Source organism: Pseudochaenichthys georgianus, chromosome 1 (assembly GCF_902827115.2).
Source record: "Pseudochaenichthys georgianus chromosome 1, fPseGeo1.2, whole genome shotgun sequence".
Taxonomy (NCBI): domain Eukaryota; kingdom Metazoa; phylum Chordata; class Actinopteri; order Perciformes; family Channichthyidae; genus Pseudochaenichthys; species Pseudochaenichthys georgianus.
Genome location: NC_047503.1, coordinates 24571559 through 24590390, shown reverse-complemented (window position 1 = coordinate 24590390; position 18832 = coordinate 24571559). Strand labels below are relative to the sequence as shown.

The window sequence follows — 18832 nt, the reverse complement described above, 5'->3', positions numbered from 1 at the left end:
CACACACACACACACACACACACACACACACACACACACACACACACACACACACACACGTAATCTATAAAAAGGACAGACTTCATAAAGATTATGTAGGATCTGCTACAACAGTGAATAAAGGACAATACTAAACTGAACACACAGGCTTTCTAAACATCATGATACATTGCTTGTTTGCCCCCATTTCACTATCGTACGGTGCGGTCTACAACGGTGCTGATTGTTTTGTGTCTGTTTACTCTGAACTCTTCTCTTCTCCTTCTTTTGTGAATGTGTTTATAGTATTTCCAGTGCTAGTTGTTTAGAACACAAAGCCAATAAACAGTTTGATAGAATGCACATTGTCCACCAAGATAACCACAACATAACTCATTCTTTGTTTTATTGCCAGCACTGTATGACTGCAAACTCCTATTATTTATGAATCGGGGACATGTGTGTTTTCATTTTATTACTGAATGTTGCTGTTTAACAATTAATCTGCTTCCACTTGGTAATCTACATCATTACATTCTGCCAAAACCTTCCCTCGCTGCATTTTTATAAAATGCAGGAAGCAGTTGTACTGTAGCCATGCTGCTTATTGCTGTCAACATTAGCGTTTGTTTTGTTTTGTTATATTGCATATTTTAAAGATGTAGTTTGAAAATACTGTGGCTGCATTCGACACATACTCATGACATTTATAGAGATCTCCACCAACAGTAAACTCATCACATGAGTTACTAGAACATTCACTCTCCCTGGCACTGACTGTGTTGTGCGCTTTGATTTGCATTCTTTGCTTTTGGTCTGCTGTCATTCAGCTGAGCCCCTTTTGTAATGATAACAGCATTTGTGTTTCGATCGGAAAGTGTCAGCAAACCTTTCCTACATAGGTTACATTCTGACTCTTAACAAATATGCTACACCAGCATTCAAAAGAATCAGTGTCAACACAGACTTTATGAAGAGTGCATCTAATGAATGTTCCCTTATTGATTAATGTGACAATCATTTTTGATTAATACATGTATAACTTGTAAGTTCACATTGACAAAGGTTCATACAAAACGTTCAAATTCTTCATAGGTCATGTCAAGTATATGTATGATCACTTGTTATCACATTGCACTATTGCACTATTTCTCTATTTTACAATTGTTTCTGTTTTATTGTGTAGCACTGTTAGTGGAGTTCCATTGTGACCTAAGATTTTCATCGACATAACTACACTGTAGCTTATTGTACGTATGACAAATACAAGCCTTGAACCTTGAAGTTAATGATTTCAAATGGAGCAAATCCTCTGGAAAAAGCAAATCCTCACATTTGAGATGCAATTGCAATTTTCTTTTTTTATAGCTCCATTTTGCAAGTGTTCAGGTTTATCAGGTTTTTCAAAAGCAAATCAAGGCTGAACCACTTTAACATGTAGCAACACCTCTCTACCACTCACTATGTTCCATTTTGAAAATGTCAGAACAGAGAAATTACATGCATTATTCCTTCAGGTTCTGTCACTTGACGGATTGATAAGTTGACAGACACACATTTCCTGATTCAATGTTCCTGTCCAGATTTCCTTGCGGGAACTAAATTTAATGACTCCACCTTATATGCGGGCCTGATCATTTACAGTTTTTTATCGAAAGGTCCATGCTCTTTTCAGATAAGTTTAATGTCCTGGTTGTGGTTTCATTCATATCCAGGCTGCCCAATTTCCTGCTTTTCGTCAATTTTTAACCAACTGTGTGTAGTATTGGCCCAGATCTTTCATTCTTATTCACATTATGTACTCCCCTTTGCCTCATTGGCATTGGCAGTAGACTGAGCCATTCCCAGCTGGCCCATTCTGAAAATGCTTACTGTAGAAACACATCGTCACAATAAAACAGACAGCTACCCCCTTGCCAGCTGTTCAGTCCTCACATTTACCTAATACAACCCCACTGAGTTTACGTTTTCCAAACACTAATGAGGAAATATTCCATGTTAAAAAGCGGATTGTATAAAGAGCGATTAAAACTTCTGTTGCATAAGTCAGTACAATCTCAGGGGGCGTATTTTCACTTATCTGATTTCTGGTTTTGCGGTTTACTACTATCAAGAGATGTGGCCATTAAGACACTTGTCGGATTCAATGTATAAGTCCAACTCCACGCCATCATGCTAGATAGACTCAGGGAGTGGGTAGGCATCTCAGGGTCTGCCCTCCAGTAGTTTGCCTCGTACCTCAGTGGGAGAAGTTTCTCTGTGGCGGTGGGCCCGTTCTCATCGCGCAGCACTCCCCTATCCTGCGGCCTGCCCCAGGGTTCTGTTTTAGCCCCCCTTCTTTTTGCCCTGTACATGCTTCCATTGGGCCGCTTAATTAGCCAATTTGAGGGTGTCAAATTGTCTCGTATCATTGCTATGCAGATGATATCCAGATATATTTCTCTTTCAAACCCGTCAAAATGGAGAATTTAAACACCCTGATCACATGTCTGTCTGCAATTGAGGAGTGGATGTCAAGCAACTTCCTACAGTACAGCTCAATGCATCAAACATGGAAGTCTTGATCTTAGCGGCTGATAGCATCGCCTCTAAGGTAGCAAGCCACCTGGGTTCATTTAGTGGTAATGTTAGGGCAAACATAAAAAACCTTGGTGTAACTTTCGATCAGTCTATGCTACTAGACAAACACATAAAACTCCTGACCCGTACCTGTTTTTTCCATCTCAGGAACATTGCCAAGCTCAGGGGGGTTCTATCCATGCCTTTATTTCATCCCGGCTTGATTATTCCAATGCTCTTTTTTCCTGCCTCAACAAAACATCAATAAACCGGTTACAACAGGTCCACAAATGCTGCAGCCAGATTGCTCACTCGGTCCAAAAAAACATGCCACATCACTCCGATCCTTTCTGCCCTGCACTGGCTCCCTGTCCATCTCAAAACCCATTTCAAAGTATTGGTCTTCACATATAGAGCTGTCCATGGCCAAGCCCCAGCCTACATTAATGACCTTATCCACCCTCACATCACAACCCGGGCCCTGGGGTCCTGTGAGCAAGGCCTCCCAAGGGTGCCCCGAACCAGGCTAAAGACTAAGGGGGACCGTGCCTTTGAGGCGGTGGCCCCAAGGCTTTAGAACAATCTCCCCCAGAAACTAAGAGCCTCTGCCTCAATAGAGATTTTTAAGGGGCAGTTAAATACCCACCTTTTCCGACAGGCCTTTGGGGCGCCAGAGGATGTGAGTTAGTACTAGCTGTCTTTCATTGGTGTTTTATCCTATGTGTTATCCTATGTGTTACCTGCTGTTGTTTTATGCCTTTTATTCTACATTTTATAGTTGTACTTTGGATTGTGTCCTGTGTACTGTACTGTAACGCACTTTGTACTTCCGTGTTGAGAAGCATGCTGTATAAATAAAGTTTAATAAAGTTTACTTACTTACTTATTTAAAACTGCAACATTTAAGAAAGGTAAAAGTAAGCAAAAAACATGAGAAAGTCATGTTTTTTGCTTACTTTTACCTCCTTCCTTAAATGTTTAATTTAACAGTGCAAGACTGCACTCCAATGCATTGTTTGTACCTGATTTATTTAAAGTAATTGGCAATGTGGACAAATCCAAGCCATAACTCCACTAAATGACATCTAGCTTCGCTAATTGTAGAAACACAATAACACTTTACTGAATGTGCTGTTGGCTTACTGTCAGGATTATTATGTCATGTCACGTTTCTATGTATAGGTGTGGGTGTGTCTCTGTTCTCCTTGTCATGTTTCCTCCCTGTATATTGTCTGGTCTTTTTTCCCTGTGTTTTCATGTCTGTCGTTAGTTTCCCTGGTGTGTCTAATTTCCTGAGGGTTTTCACCTGTCACTCCTTGTGTGTCTCCTGTGCTCATCAGTGTCAGCCCCGCCCCTGATTGTTCCCACCTGTGTCTTGTTACCCTGTGTTTAAATTCCCCTGTCTCCCAGTGTTCAGTGTCAGTTCGTTTTTCTCTTTTGCCCTGGAAGGTCTTGTTTCTTGTCATGGTCAGGTCTATGATTTTTGTCGATTGCCATGGTCAATGCTTTTCTCTTGCCACAGTCAGGTCTATGCTTTTTTAAGGTCTTGATAAGTCTGATCCTCACTATGTGAGCATTTTCATTTTTGTTCTCCATTTTGTAGAGATCATTTTTTGCTATTCATTTAAAAATAAAGTATCTTACAAATACTTTACCTCTGTCTCCCGGGGCGTGCAATTGGGTCCTAAGTGCCTGAGACCTTAACAGAACGAACTGACCATTATGGACCCAGCAGACTTGATGCTACAGGCGGAACGTCTTGGATACACTCTGGAGTACATTTTGTATATGTGGAAAGGCGCCTCATCTAGACGGGGTAGAGAGGCTGCGTTGATGGACGCACGTCAGGAGGTTGCTCGCAAGCCCTGGCTCTGGAGCTTGTTGCCCGAGTGGCTTAAGGTTTTCTCACATAGCCCTGAGTGCCAGTCTTCATGTTCTGACCCTTTCTTGGGGTCTGGTTTGGAGGTCCACGAAGCCTCCAAAAGACTCCTAAGAGACGCAAGGGTTCCAGCCCCAGTTCCGGCTCCAGAACCGGCCTACAAGGCCATGGATCCGTGCACCAGTACCGGCCCACGCAGCCATGCTTTCTTACTCCATTACCTGGCTTACACAGCCAGGGTCCAGGCTTCCGCTCCGCGCCCAGCAGCAATGGTTCCTGCTCCAGAACCGGTCCCCACAGCCATGGTTCAGGCTCCAGAACCGGCCCATGCAGCCATGGTCCCTGCTACAGAACCGGCCCACACAGCCATGGTCCCAGCAGCCATGGTTCCGGCTTCAGTACCGGCCCCAGTAGCCATGGTCCCAACTCCAGTTTCGGCTCCAGGACTGGCTCTCCGGCCGACGCCAGCTCCCCGTGTCCTGTCGGCGTACCGGCCGACTCCAGCACCTCGTCTCCTGTTGACTCTCCAGCCGACGCCAGCTCCCCGAGTCCTGTCGGTGTACCGGCCAACGCCAGCTCCCCGAGTCCTGTCGGCGTACCGGCCGACTCCAGCTCCTTGTCTCCTGTTGGCTCTCCAGCCGACGCCAGCTCCCTGTGTCCTGTCGGCGTACCGACCGACACAAGTCCCCTCTCGAGTCTCTTCTCAAGTCCCCTCTCGAGTCTCTTCTCAAGTCCCCTCTCGAGTCTCTTCTCAAGTCCCCTCTCGAGTCTCTTCTCAAGTCCCCTCTCGAGTCTCTTCTCAAGTCCCCTCTCGAGTCTCCTCTCAAGCTCCTACCCGAGTCCCCTCTCGAGTCTCCTCTCAAGCTCCTACCCGAGTCCCCTCTCAAGTCTCCTCTCAAGCTCCTACCCGAGTCCCCTCTCAAGTCTCCTCTCAAGCTCCTACCCGAGTCCCCTCTCGAGTTCCCTCTCAAGTCCCCTCTCAAGTCTCCTCTCAAGCTCCTACCCGAGTCCCCTCTCGAGTCCCCTCTCAAGTCTCTTCTCAAGTCCCCTCTCAAGTCTCCTCTCGAGTTCCCTCTCGAGATTCCTCTCAAGTCACCCCTCCAGTCATCTCTCGAGCCTCCTTCCGAGTCATCTCTCGAGCCTCCTTCCGAGTCACCTCTCGAGCCTCCTTCCGAGTCACCTCTCGAGCCTCCTTCCGAGTCACCTCTCGAGCCTCCTTCCGAGTCACCTCTCGAGTCTACTTCCGTGTCACCTCTCGAGTCCCCTCTCGAGTCATCTCTCAAGTTTCCTCTCCAGTTCCCTCTCAAGTCTCCCCTCGAGTCACCTCTCGAGTCCACTCTCGAGTTTTTTAATATGCCAAGATGTTCTTACTATCAACAGTTACTGGACATCCACAGAAACATTGTTTTTGAGGCAGTTATTTTAGCCTGGGATTCATTATATTTTGTGGAATCACTAGATTTTCTGTGGGGATTAAGTATTGGCACAAACTCTGTGAATACTAGTTTATGATAGGTTAATGGTTGTTTGTTTAGTAATGAGAAATGAGAAAAAAGTAGTAACGGCCAGACAGAGTGGTAGATTGATTCTTTTGAGTACACTTTTTTCATAACCGCAGAGGTGGTTTATCAAGTTCAGACCAGGACCACATTTTGGACAACGCAATGTTTAAATGGAATATTGGCGTTATGACAATAAACCTTAGCATCTATAGATTTTCAACATTACAATAAACATTACTTATAAAGGATTTATCTAATAACTCTATAACCTGGGCGTCAGTATCGTAGAGTGTTCCTCTAACAACTCCTTAACACAAGTGCCTGTACTGACTCAGCAGGGAATTTGGGATTACGTTGTGCGCTGAAAGCTTTTCACAGCGAATCATCCACTAACCATTGATCTGCTTTTGCTTCCAACAGAGATCATGACGACCGCCACCTCCCCCATCCTGTTGAAATGGGACCCCAAGAGTCTTGAAATCCGCACCCTGACTGTGGAGAGGCTTCTGGAGCCGCTGGTCACACAGGTAAAACAACTTACTCTGGGATGCAAGTACACCAAAAGAGTAGCCAAAGCACTTGAGATTTCATTTAATTTAATTTCAAACCTTTATTTAACGAGATTGGTCCCATTGAGATCATAGATCTCTTTTTCAAGGGAGACCTGCAGCATACTGTATAGGTTCCACATGAAACATAAAACAATAAAGGACATTATACATTATATTTACAGATTAGTTTTTAAGACAAGATAACAGGAGTCTACTGACTCACTAAAAGAGGTTTTTTTAGTATTAACACGAGACAAATCCTCATTTAACATTTTCTGATACTATTAAATGAATTGTTTACAATCTGTAGGCCTTCTACGTTTTGATTGCTTATACTTTGATGAACAAAACACTTTTCATTGGTCAGGAAAAAAGCACAATAAATACTTTGTGCTTATCTCTTTGCTATACTGCTTGTTGCAAAGACTCTGTTGGGTTAGTGCCAAAGACTGTGGTCCATTGTCACTGACTTTGTTTGGCTGTGAATTACAGTAGGGTTCGGTATGTTTTACATTATTCTGATTATGATTATATGTCTGAATGTTACTGAATCCGGGTGCTTTACAAGTTTATTTTAACTGCTGACATAAACATAAACCAATTTCTACTATTACAGTAATAGTAAACATATGTGGACTATCACAGAAATCCCACAACAAAATCCAGCAGACCTACTGACATTAGTAAAATAAACACAGACTCCAGGGGGACTGTACCTATTTATTCTGGAAAGACATCCTTGGCAACTGTCCTGTTTCTCCAGGATGTCTTCATAAAGCTGCTTCATGCAGGTTATGACTGAACCTCTGACAGTTGTGGTTTTTAGATTTTGAAAGGCTAGATTTACTCACAGCCTGGAACTCGGAACACAGCCTGTTTACTCTTCAGTCCCCTAGAGAATGTATGTATTGATTGAGGACTTGTTGCCAGCTGTATACCTGTTGCCACGGCAATACACTGCTTGTATCCACTTTTGTTTGCTTTTTTTTTTGGAAACAAGGGATTGCTAAAGTCTCTGGGTTTATCTGAACACACAAAACCTTTATATACCTACTTACAAATAATTCGTTTTGACTCAGAAGTGGGACTGAGTTATTTTATTAGTAGCTAGGAAGTCTCTAATGTACATCCACATGCACAGTCCTGAACAAAGCATGATACCGTCATAAAATAATATGTAAGTAAACCGAAACAGGATAGCTGCAAATAAGAGTAACACATGAATGCATTATTAACTGTTTTTTTATTGTTTTCAAAATATATTCTGACACCTTAGTAAACAACAAAACACAAATTTGCATTCATGCTGCATTCAATTAAGACATGAAAGTGCTTAATTCAACATTACAAATTCTGGTGAAAAAAACATAAGCAGGAAACAATCTTATTCTTATGAATCATAAAGTATTTCCAATCTTTCTGTGGTAGCCCATACTGTGCATCTGTTTGAATAGATATTATGTAATCCGCACAAAATAAACCCTCAACTTTTAGCTTTTTTTGTTTGGTAACCTCTTCTGTGTTATCATTTCCATATCAATGAGCCAACATAACCATAGCAAGGGCTCTGTATCAGTACGCTTTTGAATAAGGTATTTGCAGACATGGATGACTTGTTAAATACACATGGCAGCATTTAGTGCTGATGGGTAGCATGCTTAAATGCACATCCCGATCATCCTTGATACACACATTTCAATAGACTTGCGTTTTTGTTTGTATTCCATGATATTTCCTCAAACAGCACTTATTGTGCCAAGTCAAAAGAACATCTGTGGCAAATAATTAAAAAATACCATTAAAAGCACATCAAGCTACAACTGACTACAGGAGGAGTTGAGAATAACTTGTTCATTTTAGAGTATCTAAGTTGATTGTAGTTATTGCCACCATCCATCCTGTGTGACTTTATTGGTTTTGGGCACATTTACTTTTTCTGAATTGCATAAAACTTCCCATGAAACACCATCACTGTTTATTGGGAAGAGAACCGACATACAAGTCGTTCAATTGGCACAACCTACCCAGTTTGAATAGCATAGGCATGAAATATCAGAACAATATAATAATAGTTTCTGTCCATGGCTTCCTTCCTTGTTTTTCTTTCAAGCCACTAGACGCCTTAAACAGACATCTTTAACTCGTTTTCTTCCTTTATATTACTTGCAGTTGAAGAGTTGCTTGGCCTCCGATGGTTTTTAGATGATGTTATGCAATGTGTTTGCTCAAAATAAAATAACAAACTTTTAAATGTGCAACAAAGAAAATAGGCCTTTACAATATTCAAAACAAATAGGCTAAAATAACAAACAACTATTATTTTGTTCTTGATAAGGCTAATATAACTTAATAACTTAAAGGGTATGTACGATTCAAAACTGTTCCTCGACGGCATCTTTCTAGCATCATTGTAATTTTTTGAGCAGGCGCTGTGGGAATTGTAGTCTTTTAGTGTGTTGATTACAAACCTCAACATTTGGTGGCCTCTTATAAAACAAAAATACTGGCTCTTACGATGTCTGTAAGCTGCATCCTGCCTTTGTTCCCATGAGTGGTCACAGGTAGGTAAATGCTTTACTGTATGTTAGTATAACTTACATTTAATGAACTTCCTATTTTTACTCGGTGATACTTATTTATCTTTTTCTATAGCATTGCCTAACTCCCCTTACAACAAATTATGCATTTTATTTAAAAGAATAACATGTTTCTTTGACATCTTAATATCTATTTTCTTCCTTTAACTGTTTCGCAGCAGTTAATATTAATTATTTCCGACAGCTCTATACTAAGCTCTCTACTCTATACTACAAAAAGAGAAATCATTCAGATGCATGTCTTGCAATTAAAATTATTTTTGACTTTGATTAAACCGATAAAAGTTTGCTATGCATCTTATATAGATGATCTGTAATTTAATTTTCTCCCCCAGCGGAAAGTTACCTGTTCATTTGGGGATATTACAATAGGAATTCATAATCTACTTTACTGCATGATCATTAGTAAAATGCTGCAACAAAGATGATATTGCGGCGAAATGCACCTGGGAATGAGAAAAACCAAACAGCAAACGCTAGTAATTCATCTTGACTGCACTTGCATTCGAAGTTTGAACTGAAATGAATGATGCACTGTGCTTGTTTTTTCTGTCAATTTGTTTGATTCAGTGTTTTGGGTTGAATAAAAGGTTACCCCAGGAGGATAGAAAACATGCTCACCCTGACATTGCTTGAGATAGCAAGCTCATTTATCATGGCCCAGCTCCCCCTCCTGTTGGAGTACTGGGCAAGTCCATAGCTAATAACACTGAGGGGCTTATTTTATCATTGAGTATGAAGGCCTGTGATATAGTAAAACATTTTATACTGCAGGAGCTAGCAATATTTTCTAAAGAATTACAGGGAGAAAGCCTTGAGAGGCAGGTAGAAAAAAGAAAAAAAACCGGGTACTTCAAGGTTAGCTGTTTGCATTTGCAGTCAACTTTATGTATCTTGGTATAAAAATATTGTTATAATGGAGGAGCCTTTGACATAACCAAATGATGACAAGTTTGCCACATGGAGACATGTTAGCTTTAACAAGCTGTTGGGATACTTAATGGATGCTCTAATGCATTGGCTCCTGATGTCCTCCATTACAGTATGTACATATTTTTGAAACTCATTAAATATATATATATATATATATATATATATATATATATATATATATATATATAGAATATGAATGTGTGTACAATGCCATTTAATTCTCTCTGTATTGTTTTCCAGGGTGTTCACTAAGGAGATGTTCTGTTTATTTCAGACAAATACTTGTTGTTACGTCCCCACTAGGGATGAGGACATGCAACACACACCAGTTGGAATTGGTATAATTATAAATGGTTTATTTTAAATAGCAAAGGTAAACAAAATGGCAGGCATGCAGCCTGGAACAACAAAAAGAGCACAGGAACCAAACAAAAGGAGGACTCTAACAGAAGGAGTCTATTTGCATACAAGAAAATAACACTAAATAAGAAACTAAACAAAACCTCACTTTAAAAGTGGTACAACTAACACAAATAATCTATACAAAAACACAGTTAAACTAAAGGCAACAGTCACAACATCCTAAACTACTATAGACGCTACTCGCACACAATATCACACGGAGATGGGCACACAAGTTTAACCACAGTTCTAAGGACCAAGTAGCGAGAGGCGTCCGTCCCACATCACAGAGCCTCCAGAGTGATGATTGTCCCCAGGCTTTGAAGTAATCTCCAGCAGGTGCACGCCGGCTGTGCGCGCTTGCTGTGCGCTGCGATTGGAGTGCGTCGGGCCCGGCGTGCTCCAATCACAATCCTCCGGGGCCGGACCAGGAGATGGCAGCCAATGACGTCAGGGCAATCGCACTGCTCATTTACATACAACATAGATTAACACAATAAAGACGACCCGGAAGGCAGCAGCCGTAACACTTGTATTCTCAGATGTTGGCATTACAATCAACTGTCTAGACAGAATAGTCTAGTAAGTAATATGCAATTTTTTTTTTTACATATCAGGACATAGTTTTCAAATAAATAAGTGACCCGTTATCCCTAGAAGCAGAGATGGGGTCGTTACTAAAAAAAAGTAATATATTACATATTACATATTACTTTAAAAAAAAAAGTAATATATTACACTACTTCGTTACTATCTACATAAAGTAATTCGTTACTTTACTCGTTACTTTACTCGTTACTTTACTCGCAGGGCCGGCCCGCCCCTCCCTACAGGCAGATCACGCAGACTGCTAAAGTTTCAAATGTTCTCTTTAGTTCAGTTTCCATTGTCGCATAAGACTGATCCAGATAGCTCCTGAATGTTTTCCTATCTGACCGTGGCTGTCCTCTGTCTCCTGCTATCTGACCGTGGCTGTCCTCTGTCTCCTGCTATCTGACCGTGGCTGTCCTCTGTCTCCTGCTATCTGTATATTTTGCGCAGTCTATCTCTGCTCACACTGTTGCGTCAGCGTGTTCTCCTGCGTGTTGGCCATGTGTTGCACTGGAGCCAGACTTCAGCCGAGCACGTACGAACTGCGCATGCGTGAGTGGCAATAACTCTCCTTACCAGCAGGCAGCGGTAGTGTGTATTCGTCATTCAAAACAAGCAACAACCGGAAAACAGAGAAGAAGAACTACGTGTGTGTGTGTGTGATATAAATAAACAACAGCTATGTGCGTTAGCTTCACCTAGCATGTGTTCTTTGCAGGTGTTTGTTGAGGTTTGATTATGACTGATTTTAGAAAGTAACGAAGTAACGCGTGTCGGGGCAATGTTAGTAACTGTAGTGTGATTACTGGATTATAAAAGTAGCGCGTTACACTACTCCGTTACCGACAAAGTAATATTATTACAGCTCTGCCTAGAAGCCAACAATAGAATATTGCAATGTTTAATGCTTTATATATATATATATATATATATATATATATCCCCCTAGAAGCCAACAATAGAATATTGCAATGTTTAATGCTTTATATATATATAAAGCATTAAACATTGAAATATTCTATTGTTGGCTTCTAGGGATAACAGGTCACTTATTTATTTGAAAACTATGTCCTGATGGGTAAAAAAAAATTGCATATTACTTACTAGACTATTCTGTCTCGACAGTTGATTGTAATGCCAACATCTGAGAATACAAGTGTTACGGCTGCTGCCTTCTGGGTCGTCTTTATTGTGTTAATCTATGTTGTATGTAAATGAGCAGTGCGATTGCCCTGACGTCATTGGCTGCCATCTCCTGGTCCGGCCCCGGAGGATTGTGATTGGAGCACGCCGGGCCCGACGCACTCCAATTGCAGCGCACAGCCGGCGTGCACCTGCTGGAGATAACGTCAAAGCCTGGGGACAATCATCACTCTGGAGGCTCTGTGATGTGGGACGGACGCCTCTCGCTACTTGGTCCTTAGAACTGTGGTTAAACTTGTGTGCCCATCTCCGTGTGATATTGTGTGCGAGTAGTGTCTATAGTAGTTTAGGATGTTGTGACTGTTGCCTTTAGTTTAGCTGTGTTTTTGTATAGATTATTTGTGTTAGTTGTACCACTTTTAAAGTGAGGTTTTGTTTAGTTTCTTATTTAGTGTTATTTCCTTGTATGCAAATAGACTCCTTCTGTTAGAGTCCTCCTTGTGTTTGGTTCCTGTGCTCTTTTGGCCTTTTTGTTGTTCCAGGCTACATGCCTGCCATTTTGTTTACCTTTGCTATTTAAAATAAAACATTTATAATTATACCAATTCCAACTGGTGTGTGTTGCATGTCCTCATCCCTAGTGGGGACGTAACAAGTATTTGTCTGAAATAAACAGAACATAGGAGATGTTCTGTTTTGACTGAGGAGCAGTCAAAACCCTGGAAAACAATACAGAGAGAATTAAATGGCATTGTACACACATTCATATTCTGAGACAGTTATGCACATTGTATCCAAACAGCTACAAAACTACATTTCTGTAAAATCTATAAGCTATTAAATAAATGATCCCTCTGTATCATGCCATGCATCATCAAAGATATATTTGCACATCATTGCATATTAAACTCAAATGTTAAATTACTTTTCAAAAGAGACTAATGGGACTTCAGCACAGGCAAATATTACTTCGGAGTCTACTGGAAGAGAGCAGTGAAAATGAATGAGCCTTGCCACTTAATGAGTCTTTGTGCTGGTCCTTCTGATGCAGTAGATCATATATCTGGTAAATATAAGTTTGCTGATCCCAAAACTCACATCAGTGTCTCGTCAGGTAGATTTTCTCCTGTAACCCTTTCACAGCACGAGCTGCTAATGAGGTAAAAAGCTCCCCAACCATAGTTTCCAGGGTGAGAGGTGTAGAGAGGCTTCATCATTTATGGTGAACTGCCAGACAGTATTTCATCAGAGAGAAGACACCTCTCTTCTCCGTTGTCTCACTCTCTCCCGTTCACACACACACACACACACACACACACACACACACACACACACACACACACACACACACAGCTAGAGGAGTTGCCTATACTTTCTTCTTTTCTATAAGATTTAATTCAGTAAACCAATATGTAGCTTTGAATTAAAACTGCACAGTAATAAACTCAGTTCCTATTAAATGAATAGTCTTTAAAAAAATAAAAAAATACTGATACAATTTTGGTGGAAAAAGTGATTGTACCCCATTAATAATTTAACAACCCCTCAGAAATATATTGTGTCGCTTTGACAGGGGGCCTGATCCCTACGATGGAAACCACCACTGTATCTAAAGTAGTTAAACATCCAGCTACAGACAAATGTTACACATTTGCCAAATAATGATAAATCATAGGGGCAGTTTTTCTGCAAAATTAGTACCTTTCCTTTTGATACTTAAACACATTAAAAGATCATATTAAAAGTTATAGTAACATATTTAAATCACTTTTACTTATGTGTGGTTTTTAAATGCTGGACTTTTACTTTTAAAGGAATATTTTTGGTATTGATAGTTGACTTAATTCAATCAAAGGGTCAGAGTATTTCTTCCACCACTGATCTATCCAATATATATTTACCATTCTACCTATATTATTTAAGCAAAGCATGCAATACGCTTTTTTTTTTGCATTCCTGCTCTCAAAGTCGGTCTGGGTTTGAAAGTGATATGAGCAAACACTTTCTGATCTCTTCCCCCTAATGCTGCCTCTTCGGTAAGATGCCAACCTACGGGATGTTAGGTCATTAGGTCTTTGTGATGCTACACCAGAGAAGAAGCTTCTTTCTTCCATACTTGCTCTTGATACTCTAGAAGTCATCACACAGCCATAACTCAAAATGTGCTACATGCACAACACCGTCTGGTCCAGCAGACACTGTGGTTGGTTCCTCTTCCATTGTCACATGAGTGAAAGTGAACACTTATTAACAAACTGAGGATAACAAATCTTTATCTTGACGGATATAGTTAATTAACACGACATGCGTAGAAACAGTTTGTGTTGTTGCTTGTCTAAATTCACATAAATCATTGATTAGTTGTGTTTGGGAGACACGGCAAAACAGTATTTTTAAAATGTGGTTTCTTGGTCATTAGGTTGCGAGCTATGATTCCTTGGCATATTGACTGAAATTGTAGTGGTGTAGCCGGACACCTGAGGGGCAGAGTTGGCTGTCAGGAGTGGATGCTTTAGCCGCCTTTGTTTTTGTGTATCATCCAAGCCCAAGGTTTGGCTCATTGCATTGGTTGGCACCTGGCACACACACACACACACACACACACACATACACACACATGCTCTAGTCAAGGGGCTTAACATAAAGGGAGGGGAGACGACGGCGGCGAGGGGATTAAGGCTTCATGCTGCATCACTGTCATAATCCATTAAACTAGCGGAAAATCAGGAAGCTGGACCTCAAACAGACACTTTTTGGAGGCAAAAAGTGAGGCTATACTTCTCGTAAAAGTTTTGACTAAAACCAGTCACTCTCAGGAGTTGGAAAGTTGCATTTTCGAATATAACAACAGCTTGTTAACAGCAGAAGCCTCTTTTTAAGGAAAATCTAAACGTGTGATTTTGTTTAATGACGAAATGGATAACGAGAGTCTTTAACTTCATATTTGAAAGTCATGCCAAAAAAAGGGGAATTTCACTGGATTTGAAGATGTGAAAACCTCCACTCTTTGTACTTTTTTTTATGTCCCTTGTTTGAATTTGGACGAGAGGATTTCTAAGAGTTTTTGAACCCTGTGAGAGGCTATGATTTTCAAAGGCAGACTTGAACCCCTGCTTTTTGGCCTGATACTTATCGGACACTTATTATGTTACAGGAAGCAATGCTTAAATGAAGCTGGAACAGGGAAAATGAATAGGGCAGCTGAAAAGACAGTCATTTTTTACTAAGGCATGGTCAAAAGTTGATTTAACCTTATAACAATTTAAAAAAATGCTATTTTATTTATTGATGCCTTTAATGTGATAAGCACTTTTCTGATCAAAGTTTGCAATAATCAAACATCTTCCACTCAAACAGTCATATATTGATGACATATCTAAATCTAAGTTGATTAAACATCCAGTCAACACGATTTTAATAAGAATTTGCTCTCTTCCAGCTTTGGCACCACACATGTGATGCATTAGATCTCCTCTGTTGTTGCCTCAGTTGACCCTCCTGCCTCACATGATATACCCCAGGGAATGCTTAGCGTGCATCTTTGATGGCCTTCACAGTGAAACATTTTATTCAACAGTGGCCAGAAGGAATGCAACATTAATATTTATTTGATATTGTGACTTACATTAATGTTTATTTACAATAGGTATGGAAAACATCTACAGTTGGGAACTCCACCTGCATGACTTTCATGACACCCTTATATTCAACATTTGCTCAGATGTAGGTCTAGTGAAAAAAAACCTTCTATTTATCATAGTTTTATTAGACCCTAAGTGTTTAATTTATTTTCTTTTTCCTATATTTGGGTATTCTGTTTGAAGATAGACACCTTTAGTAAATCAGTCTTGGTCAAAATCCCTTGCATATTAATCCAAACATACGGCAGTTAGCCGGTGCATTTATTTCTCAGCTACAGTATTTTGGCAGTGACCCCTCTCTGGACTCCCTGTTTGCATGTTCTGAAAATCAATACGGTGTTGTTTTCTATGCAGCTCAACACAAGAGGTCTTGACGTCCATTACAGTGCATGCATTTAATGGCACTTACTTCTCTGTCCTTATCTGTTGCTCTCTTATTCTGTGATTCTGTGTCTGAAATCATGCATTGAAAGTAATACTTGAATTGTACACAGTAGCATGATAAGGATGACAGCTGTGTCATTATGCAGAGTGCCCCCTGTTAGCTTCTGCCTTCTCATTACCTCTGCTAGGGCCTCGGGGTCAGTTGTGGATCTTGTGAAACACACTTTAATCTGTCTTCGGGCTGTGTTTTCTGACACCTTGCTATGTCAGCATATGGCATGCCCCAGGGTTCTGAACAGCAGCCATGCACAGATGCCGAGTGCCCGCTCTTTCTCTGCTTTCCTACCATGGAAGATAAATCAAATCAGAACACATATTTTAAGAAACAACCACCTTTTGAGCATTATTTTCACAAGTATTGAGTAAGTCAAAAACATCCTTTCTTTATATTTTGTGTTGCTTCTTTTGGTTATTCATGATCTTAATCACTAGAAAACCTGTACCATAAATACTTCCCTAGTATTAGCTCATAGTAAATGTGATTGGACAGCACTGCTTGTTTTTTCTTGTAGTGCATTCACTTTTCAAGTTTCTCCATCACTAATAAGTTTTATATACATTTAAATATAAATGTAACTAAATACTTTGGTGCGATGGAGGTTAAAGAGTCACAGCAGACTTCTAACAACAAATAGGACTCGGCCTTAGTAAACCGCGTGGAGACTGAGAGCTACCTAAACACCCCAAAAAGCAGACGTTTAACTTGTTGATCTTTGGTGTTAATATTCAATGTCTCCAGCATTCTATTAGTGTCCGTTATTGTGAAGGAGAGCTATCATGCATGCATTAAACCACTTTACTGCTATACTATGCATGGGTAACTGTGACATGTCAACATATCTTCTATCAACATAGCTCAGCTTCTCTTTGAAACAATTTCGGTTTTAAACTTGACATTTTGAATTAATGATGTATTTATGTAAATAATGAGTATATGTTGGTTGACAGTGACTCAGTCGTTTTTGTCTCAAAATGTTGGGTGGTATTCTCTGCATCATTTATGGAAATGAAGGAACACTTAATCTCTTCTTATCTAGCTCTCAAGGCCTCAGTTTCCATTACGCTTCTTGATAACGTTTTCTAAAAGCATTTACTCAATAAAGAAAATACTTTATTTAAAACTTTTATAAATGAGAGAGAGGGAGAGAGCCAGGAGAGAGAGAGGGGAGAGTGTGGATGTTTCTATATATTCATTATTGAATACGCCCTGTCTCATGCCTGAAAGCTGTGGGAGCTGCAGAGGAGAGTTCAAGGTCAGTACTGTATGCCTTGTATTGTCTGGTAGCATGTGAACCAGGACATTATTGGAACAAGGCTTTAACATTTACTCACCACAGCCGATGACATACTTTACTTTATTAGTTCCCTGGCCTGACACAACTGACATAATGTCACTCAGTTTATGCTGTGAAAATGCTAGAAGAGTAAAAAATCTGATCCATTTGGGACCTTCAAAGCACTCTGACTTTGTGCCAGCAGGGGTCTTCCAGGGCCTCCCCTGTTCTGCCATGTGTGAAAGAGTAAGACAGAGAGGAAGAGGATGAAAGGGAACGAAGCAGACGGATCATCTGGGATTCTGATTGTCTGCATATTTGGCTGGGAGCAAGATCAGTACAGATGTATTCTAAATGAGGCCAAATAGTCATAAATGCGTGTCTACTTTTTACTCTCTTTATTTTTCATATGCATGTGCACTTTCTTCAATACAGCCCTTTTCTTCCCGTATGACCTATAAATGGAGTTAACTTGACAAACGTCTTATTATTTTAGAGACAAAACAATCCCATTCCGATGCATAATTTACTCGCCTAGTTCCACTGCTTAACTACGTTGCTCTATAGATCTCCTTTAAGGTTTGTCGCTTTTTGCTGAGTTTTGTATTTACTTAGAGGCAGAGTCAGTGTTCACTATAAACTGGCTACAGTTCCCTGAAGGTAATGATTTGATAATCCTGTAAGAATGTGCCTCACTGTGCTTGCATAAGTTTGAACACATTAATTACTTTCGTCTTTATTGGGTGAATATTCCTTCTACGCATTGCATCTATTACATTATTAAAAGTAACTCTGGAGATAATCCTATGAATATTAACAGATTAAGTCCATTCAGTAGTGGTACTTGAGTTTGAAACCTGCATGAATGGATGACAGTTATTTCTACGTATATTTTCCACATTTTTTCTTTTTAATGCTATTTTATTTCTATTTCAGAAATATGTTGGATTGTTTATTTCTAGTGTCTTAATTTCTCTTATGTACATTGCCTTGTTTTTTATGCTGTTGCAACGCAAACATGTCCCAGATTTTGAACAGTAAAGTACTTATCTATCGATCTTATACTTCTCAGAGGAGTTGTCATCTATAAAGCAACATTTTAATTTAGGTTTTCTAATGATTTTGCGGTGTCAAAATATCAACAATAATTACCAAGCTGTCATGTACCAAAACATATTGTGCTGTTGTGCATGTTGCTCTGGTCTATTCTTTTTTTTTTTTATTTCCCATCCTTGCCTCAGACCCTGAACTGGAAAATCAATTTTCCATCCATTTCCAAACACAATCTTAAATAATTAGGTCCACTTTCTGTTGCTAGTAGTAACCCTTACTTGCAC

At 40.1% G+C, this 18832-nt stretch overlaps 1 protein-coding gene across 1 annotated transcript in view; it reads left to right on the top strand.

Moving 5' to 3' along the window:
• The window catches only part of ctnna2 (catenin (cadherin-associated protein), alpha 2), a 382835-nt gene that overhangs the window by 21952 nt on the left and 342051 nt on the right, over positions 1 to 18832 (top strand). Inside the window, exon 2 of the mRNA XM_034079805.2 lies at positions 6340 to 6446. Within this exon, the coding sequence (XP_033935696.1) occupies positions 6345 to 6446 (102 nt within the window). The 5' untranslated portion in view covers positions 6340 to 6344. The remainder of the gene's footprint in view (positions 1 to 6339; positions 6447 to 18832) is intronic.